The sequence below is a fragment of the Pan troglodytes genome, chromosome 7, assembly GCF_028858775.2.
Source record: "Pan troglodytes isolate AG18354 chromosome 7, NHGRI_mPanTro3-v2.0_pri, whole genome shotgun sequence".
Classification (NCBI taxonomy): Eukaryota; Metazoa; Chordata; class Mammalia; order Primates; family Hominidae; genus Pan; species Pan troglodytes.
In genome coordinates, this window is record NC_072405.2 from 10,007,501 (window position 1) to 10,021,759 (window position 14,259).

The 14,259-nt window shown below is 41.4% G+C and overlaps 1 protein-coding gene across 3 annotated transcripts in view; it reads right to left on the reverse strand.

Annotated features, from left to right (window-relative positions):
- CSMD1 (CUB and Sushi multiple domains 1) overlaps positions 1-14,259 on the reverse strand; it is a 2,064,385-nt gene that overhangs the window by 83,914 nt on the left and 1,966,212 nt on the right. For all 3 annotated transcript variants that reach the window (XM_054657204.2, XM_016960221.4, XM_054657205.2), the window contains one exon: positions 8,946-9,140. In XM_054657204.2, the coding sequence (XP_054513179.1) occupies positions 8,946-9,140 (195 nt within the window). The remainder of the gene's footprint in view (positions 1-8,945; positions 9,141-14,259) is intronic.

The following is a 14,259-nucleotide window of genomic DNA, read 5'->3' on the forward strand; positions in this document are numbered from 1 at the left end:
GAAGCCTCTGTTAAAAATATTCTGGTGACAAAATTATTTTAAGTTTGTCCTCTAACAAGATTTACTCAATTGTAAAGAAGAAGTAATGGAGCAAAATTTTAGCTTTTCAGTAGCTGAATAATAGAATTTCAGACCCAGAGTTTCCTTGTATGGTAGTAAACTCAATGCATTAATAAAGATAGCAGCAATAACTCGGAAATCTTGCCTGACTGAAAAGGGGAAGCCCCTCACTACTAAAAATAGGCTTTGTCATACACCGAAGGGAAAGTCTTATTTTTATGTTCTTTTTCCTCTGAAGTTTCTAAAAATGAATTGCTTAAGTTTGCCTTTTTTTCATTTCATTAAAAGTGTGTCCATGCTCACAGTCCGCAGTGCTTCCTCTGAACTCTGGGAGCAAGTCTTTGCACAAAAAAGACACTTGGCTGACAGCATCCGGAAATCACCTGCAATCCCAAAGCCTCCGGAATGCACCTGCAATCCCACAGCATCTGGAATGCACCTGCAATCCCACAGCATCTGGAATGCACCTGCAATCCCACAGCATCCAGAATGCACTTGCAATCCCACATCCATAGCATCTGGAATGCACCCGCAATCCCACAGCATCCGGAATGCACCTGCAATCCCACAGCATCTGGAATGCACCCGCAATCCCACAGCATCCGGAATGCACCTGCAATCCCACAGCATCCGGAATGCACCAGCAATCCCACAGCGTCCGGAATGCACCTGCAATCCCACAGCATCCAGAATGCACAATCCCACAGCATCCGGAAAGCACCTGTGATCCCACAGCATCTGGAATGCACCTGCAATCCCACAGCATCCGGAACGCACCTGCAATCCCACAGCGTCAGGAATGCACCTGCAATCCCACAGCATCCAGAATGCACAATCCCACAGCATCTGGAAAGCACCTGTGATCCCACAGCATCTGGAATGCACCTGCAATCCCACAGCATCCGGAATGCACCTGCAATCCCACAGCGTCCGGAATGCACCTGCAATCCCACAGCATCCAGAATGCACAATCCCACAGCATCCGGAAAGCACCTGCGATCCCACAGCATCTGGAATGCACCTGCAATCCCACAGCATCCGGAATGCACCTGCAATCCCACAGCGTCCGGAATGCACCTGCAATCCCACAGCATCCAGAATGCACAATCCCACAGCATCCGGAAGCACCTGTGATCCCACAGCATCTGGAATGCACCTGCAATCCCACAGCATCCGGAATGCATCTGCAATCCCACAGCATCCGGACCGCACCCGCAATCCCACAGCGTCCGGAATGCACCTGCAATCCCACAGCATCCAGAATGCACAATCCCACAGCATCCGGAAAGCACCTGCGATCCCACAGCATCTGGAATGCACCTGCAATCCCACAGCATCAGGAATGCACCTGCAATCCCACAGCATCAGGAATGCACCTGCAATCCCACAGCATCAGGAATGCACCTGCAATCCCACAGCATCCAGAATGCACCTGCAATCCCACATCCACAGCATCCGGAATGCACCCGCAATCCCACAGCATCCGGAATGCAACCGCAATCCCACAGCATCCGGAATACACCCGCAATCCCACAGCATCCGGAATACACCCGCAATCCCACAGCATCCGGAATGCACCCGCAATCCCACATCCACGGCATCGGGAATGCACCCGCAATCCCACAGCATCCAGAATGCACCTGCAATCCAACAGCATCCAGAATGCACCGGCAATCCCACAGCATCCGGAATGCACCCGCAGTCCCACAGCATCCGGAATACACCCGCAATCCCACAGCATCTGGAATGCACCTGCAATCCCACATCCAGAGCATCCAGAATGCACCCGCAATCCCACAGCATCCAGAATGCACCCGCAATCCCACAGCATCCGGAATACACCCGCAATCCCACAGCATCCGGAATACACCCGCAATCCCACAGCATCTGGAATGCACCCGCAAACCCACAGCATCCGGAATGCACCCGCAATCCCACAGCATCCGGAATGCACCTGCAGTCCCACAGCATCCGGAATACACCTGCAATCCCACAGCATCTGGAATGCACCTGCAATCCCACATCCAGAGCATCCGGAATGCACCCGCAATCCCACAGCATCCAGAATGCACCCGCAATCCCACAGCATCCGGAATACACCCGCAATCCCACAGCATCCGGAATGCACCCGCAAACCCACAGCATGTGGAATGCACCCGCAATCCCACAGCATCCGGAATGCACCCGCAATCCCACAGCATCCGGAATGCACCCGCAATCCCACAGCGTCCGGAATGCACCTGCAATCCCACATCGACAGCGTGTTTTCTCACTGTCCCTGGGGATTCCAAGCCACTAGCCTCTGTTCCCACAGGAAAGTCTCTTTTTTGTCTCTCCTTCAATTCTATGATTATATTCACGTTGAAATATATCAACTTTAAAAAACACTTGTATTGTGACATATCAGTTCTCATACCTGTAAGGACAGCACTCCTATCGGAAATATGAATATTACTTGTGAGTGTGACAAATAAACATAAACTCAAGAGTAGGTCTTTTCAAATATATTCTAGCTAAAAAAAAAAAAAAAGCTAAATGAACATGCAGACCTCCATGAAGAATAAACAGCTGGCAAGGGAATGTGTGAGCAGGGAGGGGCTCTTTAACATGAATAAAAGGCTCAGTGGTCTCACAATGGCTGTTTGCAAATACACGAAGGCACTCTGTATAGATCAGAGTCAGGAATTGTTTTATTAGGCCTAGAGAGATTGAGCTACCATCAATCACTGGATATAAGTCACATAGGAAGCCTGGCTCAAAGTAAAAATGTTCAAACATGAAATCAGCTGTCTCTGGGGCAATGAGCTGTCACTACAGTTATTTGATGTTAGCTGGGCATTTACTTGTGAGAATATTATCAAGAAAATTCAACTGTAGTTAGTCCTGAGTGATGTCCGATGTCCACTCCAGCAATGGAACGATATGACAATGACTACGCTGTGGTTTCCTCGGATATAGATGAAACACATCTGCTGATAAACACAGGCTCCCATACGTTTAATGTTCAATCCAGGCCTGCCTCCAGTAACAAACAGGAGATCTTCAAAGACCAGCCCGGACACAGACAGCCCAGAATTTAGGCCATGTTCTTTGAATATCTACAATATTACAAAATTCCAGTGTAGCTCACTGAGTCGGTGTGTGTGTATAACATTAAAAATGCAAAAATTATTTTTTCTGGTTCAGGGATTTCTGTGATAAATGTTTTTCTTTTTAAATATGAACAGTAAGTCAAACAATAAATAAATGTAATAAGAATAAGAGCCTTCTACTTGTGTAAAGACTTTGTGCTAGGAAGGTGTGTAGGCGCCTCTAGATATTCAATTTTAACTTTCTCTTATTGTTTCTTGAAGGACAGGACTGCAGAGCTCACTGTTTAAGGGTGAGACTATGCTCTCCTGTCCATTCATTAATGGAGACCTGAGTTTTTCTCTAGGGACATATTAAAATAGCCTGGAGTTAGAACAGCACAAACCCTTCAAAAAGTGGTAAATTTCTCAGCGGATTCCACAGTTGTCATGAATGTGATTAATAGGTGATCAAGGCTCACCTCTTCATCTGGAGCTAACTAGACAAGCAGAAAGGGAAATTCTATTTCCAGCCCCTAAGCAAATAAGTAACTGAAAACATTTAATTTCTGGGAGATCTTACAAGCAGGGCCACTCTAAAATGAACCCTGGGGAGTCAAAAAGAAAAGGAAAATGCCTGCTCCTTACCTGCACCAATGACTCAGGTGATGCTATCCTTGAAGATTCTGTTGGTCCTGATCCAACAGAACATAGAGAGTGACACTGTGTTTCTTCTATGAAGAAGCTACCACAGTGTGGAAAATTGGCCTTACAAAAATGTGTCATGTTCATTACTTTTAATTAAGAAATTAAATTATGTTTTAATTTCCTGGGGTTTATCACACACTTATTTAATAGTAAATTATACTATTACCAGGATTCATGGTGTGGTGTGTGTGTGTCTGTGTGTATGTGTGTGTGTGCAGAGTAGGAAACGTGAGAGATAAATGTAATTTAAGCATAGAATGAAATAAAAATGTCTTACAGAAAAAATGAATTAATGTGTTTATTGATTTTTTTCTTGTAGATCCCAGAAGATAATTTACATTTTAAGTTTTTTTTTTGGGGGGGGGGGAGGGCAGTGGGGGAGGTTGGGGACAGAGTATTGCTCTGTCGCCCAGGCTAGATTGCAGTGATGGGACCTCAGCTCACTGCAACTGCCACCTCCTGGGTTCAAGCGATTCTCCTGCCTCAGCCTCCCAAGTAGCTGGGATCACACGTACATGCCACCACATGGGACTAATTTTTGTATTTTTTAGTAGAGACAGGGTTTCACCATGTTGGCCAGGTTGGACTCAAACTCCTGACCTCAGGTGATCCACTCGCCTTGGCCTCCCAAAGTGTTGTGATTATAGGCATGAGCCACCATGCCTAGCCTACATTTTAAGTTTTTAAAAATTGTGTTTTTCACTTTCTTTTGGGCGAGTAAAGTTTTAAAGGTGGTGTAATTCTCACCACCACATTGCCTGTGTTTTCTGTGATATTATTAAGTGACTTTCAAGAGAGTAGATGGTTACCATGTTGAGGAACTCAATATTTGTCCCAAGTAAATAAAATCAAGAATATTGAATATTGCACTAAAACTGGTTGTGAAACATACATAGATAATGACACTAGTACTCATGAAAATCCATGTTGGAGGGAAACACAAGACAACTGTTGTTCGTACTGTTCCCTCCACTGCTTTGTGTACTGCCTGCCTGTGCCTTGGATACACGTGCCCTAAAACTGTGTATTGTGTGGTGTTATTCTAAAACTGTGTATTGTGTGGTGTTATTCTGAAACCGTGTATTGTGTGGTGTTATTCTGAAACCGTGTATTGTGTGGTGTTATTCTGAAACCGTGTATTGTGTGGTGTTATTCTGAAACCGTGTATTGTGTGGTGTTATTCTGAAACCGTGTATTGTGTGGTGTTATTCTGAAACCGTGTATTGTGTGGTGTTATTCTGAAACCGTGTATTGTGTGGTGTTATTCTGAAACCGTGTATTGTGTGGTGTTATTCTGAAACCGTGTATTGTGTGGTGTTATTCTGAAACCGTGTATTGTGTGGTGTTATTCTGAAACCGTATATTGTGTGGTGTTATTCTGAAACAGCTCTTCTAAAAATGGGATCCAAGAACTCCTGGACTTCTCTGATATTCTTTTAGCGGTCAACAAGCATCTCCCTTTCCAATGACTACACTACCAACCATCAATATATTTTATTTTACATATCTCCACCAAAACAACAAACTTTGACAAAGTTAATGCAGAAGGTGCTGAGAATCCAGCCACCCTGTATTAAGCCACACATTAAGGGGCTTTGAAAAATTTTAAAATGATGACATTCTTCACATTAATTTTTGCTTTGTTTGAAAATGAATCCTTATTGTTCATAAAAATGTGTTACTTATGTGAGCATGTAATTGATATGTTATTTTAAATTAATAAGTAAAATTGTATCCGTTTTAGTGTAAATAAATTAACAAATGAATATTTTAAAATAATAATAGTTTTTAATGTATGATATAGTTATAAAAAGGTCTTTGGCATCCAGTGGTAGGCAGAATTCGAAGGTGGTCCCTACGTGTCCCTCCCCTGAGTCGAGACATCTCCTCAAATCCTCTCCCCCTGAGTGAGGGCAGAACTCGGAGGACGTTAGGAGTCAGCTGACTCTGAGTTAATAAAAAATGAGATGATTTGGATGGGAAAAGCCTGGTGAGGGGAGCCCTTATCAGGAACTATGTCCTTCCTGAAGTCAGAGAGATTGGACTCAGGAGAGGGCCTGGTGGGGTGGGGGACACAGGGCCAGGAGCTTAGTATTTCCCCATCAGCAGCAGCAATAACATAAGGTCCTCAGCCACACACCACAAGGACATGAACTCTGCCCAGGAGCCAGGTTTGGGAAGCTGATCTGAACCTCACTGGACTTCGCTGGATCCCACTGGAGCCCACTGGGCCTCACTGGACCTCACTGGACCTCACTTGGCCTCACTGGGCCTCACTGGACCTCACTGGACCTCACTGGGCCTCACTGGGCCTCACTGGACCTCACTGGACTTCACTGGGCCTCACTGGGCTTGACTGGGCCTCACTGGACCTCACTGGACCTCACCGGGCCTCCAGCCCTGTCAACACCGTGAACTCAGCCCTGTGAGACCATGAGCGGAGGATCCAGCCAAAATGTGCCAGGTATCTGAGCACAGAAGCTGGGCCGTAGCGAATCTGTGTTATCATGAGGCCCTTAGCACGTGGTGACTGGTTATGCAGCAATCAATAACTAACATAGGTCCTCAAATTTTAAAAATAAAAATTTTATGAAAACCCCTGAGAACATTTGCTTTCAAAGAGGCTGAGCTATCCCTTCCATAGAGGGTCTGCTGAAAGACCTTGGTAAAGGGGTTTCTAGACTTCTGTACTCTGATGTCATTTCCCAAACATTGAGGCAAGAGATAAAAAGAGGAGAAAGCGGCCATTAAGGCTTGTAAATTTTAGCCAGCATCCCAATTTAAACAAAAAGTCACACACTACGACATCTAAGACGGCAAACCTATGCTCCAAAAAGAGAAAAAAAGATTGACAAGCCCTGTATTAGTACAATTTAAAAATTTTTTTAAATGTTTAAAATATATATAGTAGATATAAGAATAAATTGACAATATCAATATCAGGCCTTTTGGGGGAAAAAAAAAGACAAAGCAGAAAATTTCAGTTTGGTCACAAAAGTAACAATATACTCCATGTCAGCTTTCCCCAGCTCACCGACCATATGCACAGCACACTGCATTCCCTGGTGTGGAATTGGTTCTCTGATACCATTCTCCACCAGACGATACCAGGGCTTTTTGGAGAACAATGTGTTTGGGTAAGAAAAATTCCAGATAACCACACAACATCCTGTTTTTATGAGAAAACAAGGACCATTTCAGAGATGTTAGAGGGACCAAATGAAAAAGCTGTGTAAAAGGGACTCCCCAGCCAAAGTGTCACAACCTGAGCTACAGATATTAATAAAATCATTTTTTTTAAAGTCAACAATGATTTCAGCTGGAATCCAGTGACTCTGGAAAATGCTACGTGTACACGATGACATTCATGGGACAAATAGCAAAGTGCGATAGAACAGCTCGTGCCCAGCCCGCAAGCAGCAGGCAGCTGACAATTTAGAAAACAAATGTGTGGCCCAAGACACTTAGACATGTGATGATAAATGATGTGTGGGGGTTGTGATTGGACCCCACTCCGTGTCAGAAACACCAGAATACAGTTGATAAAACCCGAGGCAGGAAAACAGACTTTCTAGAACTTCAGAAGCTGGAAGCAGAAACACTGTTCAAGGACAGCAGAGCTCTACCTTTGCTTTCTTTCCCAAGATGAGGTCAACGCCTTGCTACTAATGAGTTTAGTTCAGGAATGAGGTTTTTGTTAACATTCCCTTAAAGAGAAGGCTCTCCACTGTACGTGAAAATTCTTCGGGAATGCTGAGCTGTGAGCATGGAAGATTGTCACGCAGCAAATACCATTTGGCATGGCCCTGCTCTGGGAAGACAGGGACACCGTAGTTGGGCATCCCTGGGAAATTAGGGAGACAAGAAAACACTGTACTGGGCTGTTCCAGCCACAGAAGCCTTGTGTAAAACCCCACCTGGAAGAAGTTAATAAGTGTCTGTTTTTAAGATCCTATTTCTGGTTTGAAATCGACAAAATGATGTTGGCGGGAAGAGTCTAAAACAGGCAAAAGGATAGTGTTCCTGATTCCTTCTCCTAATCTCTCCTTACCGGTGCTAATGCTGGAATCTCCAGGTGACGAAATCTGTGCATGACTGGCAAGAATGTCGGGAAGGGGCGCATTTCCTAAGCGGCAAAGGTGTGATAAAGAGGAACGGCTCTGCAAACTCAGTGACCAGGTCATTAACCATCCAAACCAGGACACTGTTCAGAGTGACAAGCAATCACTAAGAAACACCTGGAAAACAGGCTTCAGGCAGGGCTATCTTGGAGAAACAGGGACCGTGTTCATTACGATTATGAAAGCTTTGAGCTCCCTGAGGCCAGCAATCCTTCCTGATTTATCTTTGTGTTCCTGGTGAAGAGCTTGTGGTATGTGTTTCATTAACGTTTGGTCTATTAAAAGTTGAATTAAAATTATTATCAAAGACAGTTAAACATTCATGCTTTTGTCTTTTTCATTTTTTACTCTGACATATTCTTACCAAGCTGTGTATTTTATAAATTATACACTATTCTAACTACTTGTTTTCATGCATGATAATTTTCTGTGAACAATCAAGTAAAGATCGTATACTAGATACATCTGAATCAGAGTGCTCTGAACAATACTAGCATTGTTTTATTTTTCTATTTTTCCATATTTAATGTGAAACTCACTGAAAGCTTTAACTGCTTGTCTTGTACCTAAGAGAATAATCATCTGCCTTGTGAAAACAGTCATTATTTGAGAACACAATATCTTCAGCATTAATACTATTTCCCAAGATCCTAATTAGAACTCTTGAATAGTCTGTCTATGGCGTAAGAGTTATCTTTTTACACACAGGTTTATATTTGTCTTTGAGCTGGTGTGAAATACAGTTGGAAAAATACAATTACTAACAAGGAAAAGACAACATCAGATGCCTAATCCAGCAGCAGTGTGGTTTAAGTATGTCACACGACAATACATATTCACATCGCAATGAAAAGACAGGCCATTTGTTCTTTTGATCTCTAGGACTATGGTAGATGATAGCTCCACTAGAGAAGCTCACCACTGACATAAGCCATCTAGAATAATCTAGGATGCCGTGTCTTTCAGGGGTGCCTCCCTCGTCACTTACCTCGACAGCTTGGCCTCTCATCTCCTACGTTCCACGTCCCATTGGCCTGACACTGCAGGAGCCTCCGGCCCTCTAAGTAGTAACCAGGACTGCAGCTCAGCAATACTTGAGCACCGTACTCATTCAAGGATCCTGAAACCAGCCTCCAGATGACATGTTCTGAGAGCTGAGCTTCAATGCTGGGGCAAGAGACCGCTGGAAGGGAAACGTACATCACATCATCATTTTTCTTTTTTGGAAAAGATCAGACCGTGCTTGCTTTGGATGGCAAGGTCTTGCTATATGAAACTGATCTTGTGTGGCAAAGTCGATGCCGTTACGTATTATCTCAGGGTTTCTCTACCACCCACATAGACATATGGGAATGATCCCATATGTAAAATGCATTCAATTGCCTCACTACAGATGTCCTGGGAAGTCTGCAGTCAGACTGAACTGTAAAGGGGGTAAATCACTTCCACAAAAGTATATGGCTCATAGGAGTTGATGAAAATTTTCATGAGGGTAATGAGCATATGCAAATAAAAATCTTACATATAATTTCCCTCAATATCCTTGGAGGAACTTGGAATAGTAATTGTGTAATTGCAAACCAGCTGGGACACTAATTTTCAGAAACTCAGATGCCCTCATTTCTTCAAACCTATGAAACACACATATATAACATATCTATATATCATTGAATGTAGAAACACACAGAAATACATAGGCATACTGCACTAATACTGTTTAGAAAAATGTTTAACAAGTCTTAAAGGAGACCATCTATTCATGTCCTTAGAAAAGGGCCTAGAATATAGCAGTTACTTAAGAAAGAGTAGTAACAATTGTACTACTGACAGCAACAGTAGTAGTAGTAGTAGTATAGTATTACCAGGGTGGACTTCAAGGACTTTGTAAATATACTGAAAATATATACAGAGTCTGAATTGTATGTCGGTACATATTCTTTGAAAAGTGCAAGATAATTTAAAATAAATTACACAAAATTAGAAACCAGAACCATTTCTCTAATTACGAAGATTTGGTAGCTATCATTCATTAAAATCAACCACCAAGAAAATTGATCAAATTGATTAATTTATTGAGCTGGGAAGGATTAACTGGAGAGACTATAGCTTTTTTCAGAATCATAGTGTTATATTTTAAATTCTTTTTTTGTGTGTGTAACAAAGTCTCGCTCTCTGTCTCCCAGGCTGCCAGGCTGCAGGGCAGTGGCATGATCACGGCTCACTGCAAACTCTACCTCCCGGGTTCAAGCGATTCTCCTGCCTCAGGCTCCCAAGTAGCTGGGATTATGGGGATACAGATGTCCACCACCATGCCCAGCTAATTTTTGTATTTTTAGTAGAAATGGGGTTTCACCACGTGGGCCAGGCTGGTCTTGAACTCCTGACCTCAAGTGATCCACCCACCTTGGCCTCCCAAAGTGCTGGGATTACAGGCATCAGCCACTACACCCAGCCGATATTCAAATTCTATACAAGTTTATTAGAATTGAGTAAGGCGTAACCAAAATGTTACAAAAATCTTGATTAGTCTTTTCTCAGTAATTTCCAAGTACTATGTAAAAATATATCGAAAAATGTAGGTCTTTTTCATATTGTCACAACAGTCACAATGAAGTCTAAAATGTGAAGAAAAATTGCTAATTTAAAAGTAATCCTTAGGTTTATTTCTCTCAAGTATTTTTTTAGGTTGAAGCAATTATTCTAAATTTATATGAAGATTCAAATGTTTAACCTAATGATAAAAATAATATTTTTCTCCAGCCAAAATACTCTTACAATTTCTAGCAAAACTGTTTCTGAAAAGTCCTTCAAAGCTTTAGCCTCATAAATTTATAACTCAACTTGAATCTGACGGCATATTTCAAATAAAATGCATTTAATTTCACCAAAAAACATGCACTGCATGTTCTCACTCACAGGTGGGAAATGAACAACAATAACACTTGGACACAGGAAGGGGAACATCACACTCCAGGGCCTGTTGTGGGGTGGGGGGAGGGGGGAGGGATAGCACTAGGAGATACACCTAATGTAAATGACGAGTTGATGGGTGCAGTACACCAGCATGGCACATGTATACATGTGTAACAAACCTGCACATTGTGCACATGTACCCTAAAACTTAAAGTCTAATAATAATAAAAAAAGAATTGTTTTTAATAACTTGAACTATCTTTTAGAAATTTTATTTCTGCCAAGAATGACTCAACTTTGTTCTTTCTTTCTTTGTTTGTTGTTTCCTTGTTGTTTTATATAGACAAGGTCTAGTTATATGGCCCAGGCTGGTCCTGAAGTCTTGGGTCAAGTGATCCTCATGCTCAGCCTCCCAAAGTGCTGGGATTACAGGTATGAGCCGCTGCACCCAGCCAAAAATTACAATTTGGTTCACACAATGGAATCACACAATTTTTTGAGCTGATACCATCTACAGTATCAATTTCCAAGTTCTTCGTGATGATCTCTTTCTTCATGAAAATGGTATTTGGTTTGGTTTGTAATTATCTTAGGCTAGTTTGATTATTTGCTCACATCTCTTTTTCTTTTTTTTGGCTATGCTATACCCTCATTTATTGTAAACACTGTCTTTTTACATTTTTTTAGTATAGTGACTGACAAATTAGACACTATATGTGTGTATGTGTGTGTGTATATATATACACACATAATATAATTATATGTGTGTATGCTTTGAAAAATAGCCTGCCAAGAAAATACATTGCCACAAGAAAAGAAAGAGAGGAAAGAAACGTGTATGAGTGGAAATTAGGAGTAAAAAGAAAAGTGAGGACTGCAATAAATATTAATATTAAAGTCCATCTTGTCCTTTGTTAACTGAAGGATGAGAGTGGAAGAGTGGAGATTTCCAGAAATTTGTGCAAATTATCATTTTATTTAATATTTTTTAAGAATGATAGGTAGAGAACATACAAAAAAAACTGAGTTTGAATACTCTGTGATGTAATTTGGGAGGAGAAATCCCAAATAATATAAACCAAGAGGAGGCCAGACCGTTTTCCCTAAGGAGCGGTACAAAAGGTCCAGTCTTTGTCATTTGTGTCTCCATGCACCCCTGCGTTCACACAAAAACAGTGCCAACAGCCCCCACGGAATGGTGGGCCCTGATTTGCTGTGGTCAATAAGGCTGTCCCAAAGAATGTCCTTAATCTTGGTCCAATAAAATAATGTGGCAAAAATCTGATAACAGAACTGTGACTCTCGTGAGAGGGTACTGAATTCAAATAAAAACAGAACATTTTACAACCCCCAAACACGTACCCCAGTCTACTGATTCACATGCCTGTACCTGGTTTCTAGTCACTGACATCAGAAGCCTGAAAACCGTGTCTTCCTGCACGCCCTGTCACACACACTCACACAAAGGTGTCTACACTCAACCTCCCCTGACTCCCTACATTTTCTCTTCTTCTGTGCATCCTCAACCTCTACCTTACTTCAGAGTCAAATGCTTAGTTTTGGTGCAAAATTTCACTTGCATACCCTTAAAAGAATATTTTTAAAAAACACTGATCTCTTTATATACCCTTCATTAAAAATTTAAAATTTTCCTCATAAGTTTAAGTCATTGACATTACCAGTATATGACATGCAAATTATGGTAAAAGTGCCATTAAATAAAATACCACTTTTACTCAAGTCCAAGAGAATAATACCACGGCAACTTGACACTTCTGAATATTCATTTAAAAGAAATGCAACAAATTTATTTCATTCCTTGTTCTCTTTCAACTATTACTTCTAGGCTACAATTTCTATAAAAAAAATCTTAAGATACTTTATTTTGAAAGTTCTTTATGAATAATCTATAACACTTATCTGTACCAAACTTTGATTTTTAAATTTCCTGTGACCACACGGTTTCACAGTGAAAACATTCTCTTTGATTTAGATGTAAATTTCCTATTAATATACCATTGATTGAATAAACAATATGATAAAATTGTTGATAATCTATATTCAACACAAAAGTAATGTTTTATTGGTAAGACACCAATTGATGCTATAGATAAAGCATTTTCGTTGTTCATGCGCTACTGATTGTTAGGAAGAGACAAGCTTTAGTATCAATTGTATTGCTATTGTGGACTTCAGACCTCAAGACAAGCAGTGTTAAAATAAATTCGGCTCACTGAGAATGACGGTTAACACGGGAACAGAAAACCAAACACCGCGTGTTCTCATTTATAAGTGGGAGTTGAACAATGAGAACACATGGACACAGGGAGGGGAACATCACACACAAGGGCCTGTCGAGAGGTAAGAGACAAGGGGAGGGAGAGCATTAGGACAAATACTTAAACCACGCGGGATTTAAAACCTAGATGGCAGGTTGATGGGTGCAGCAAACCACCATGGCACATGTATACCTATGTAACAAACCTGCATGTTCTGCACATGATTCCCAGAACTTAAAGTAAAATAAAAATAAAATAAACTTAAAGTAAAATAAAAATAAATAAACAAATTTGGCTTAGAGTTACCTTTGCACTTTGAATTCCTACACAGTGAACGGCAACCTCACTCAGTACACAACAAACTGCAACTCAAGAGGATGTTCTTGTAACAAGTAGTTGAGTCTCAGCTCATCACAGCAGCCTTGCTTCAGCCCATCGCAGGCCCCAGACTAGTCAGACCACCCCCTAGTCGGGCAGGTGCCCAGAGGTGGCTCCTCCAGCTGCCTCCCCATGTGCCTTCCTTTTTCTGTCAGTGCTGCTGCCCACATTGCTGGGTGGAGCTCCCTGGATCTTTCCTGGATTTCCAGGCTGCCTGACTGATACATCTACTTACTCAAATAAACTCTGCTAAATTCCATGTGTCAAAAGTTTTCTCTTAACAGGTAGAAGAAAAATAGTTGGAATGAAAAAAAAGATTTGATGTGGTTTCGGGCTGATGAAATCGCCCATGCTTTTTTGTCCTTTTTTAACTGTTTTCCATAGTTTCCAGGTTTTCTATATATTACTAATGGTCAGAGAAAAAGCCAACCAAGAGATCAAAGGGACTTAGGAGTAGTGGCCTGATAGGCACAGACATCATTTTACAGTTAGGCTGAAAAACTGAAAGCTGAGAGGACTTTATTTGTTTACAAGAAAAACTGGAAATAGTTCAACTAAGTCCCAGTGAAAAAACCTTCGGTCTTGAGGTACAAATATATATGTATACAAACACACATTATATATATAAACACATAAAAACACATAAATATATGTACATATGTAATTTATATGTATGTATAAATTTTAATATATACCTACCACACATAAATGCAAAAGGTTATAAAAATCAAT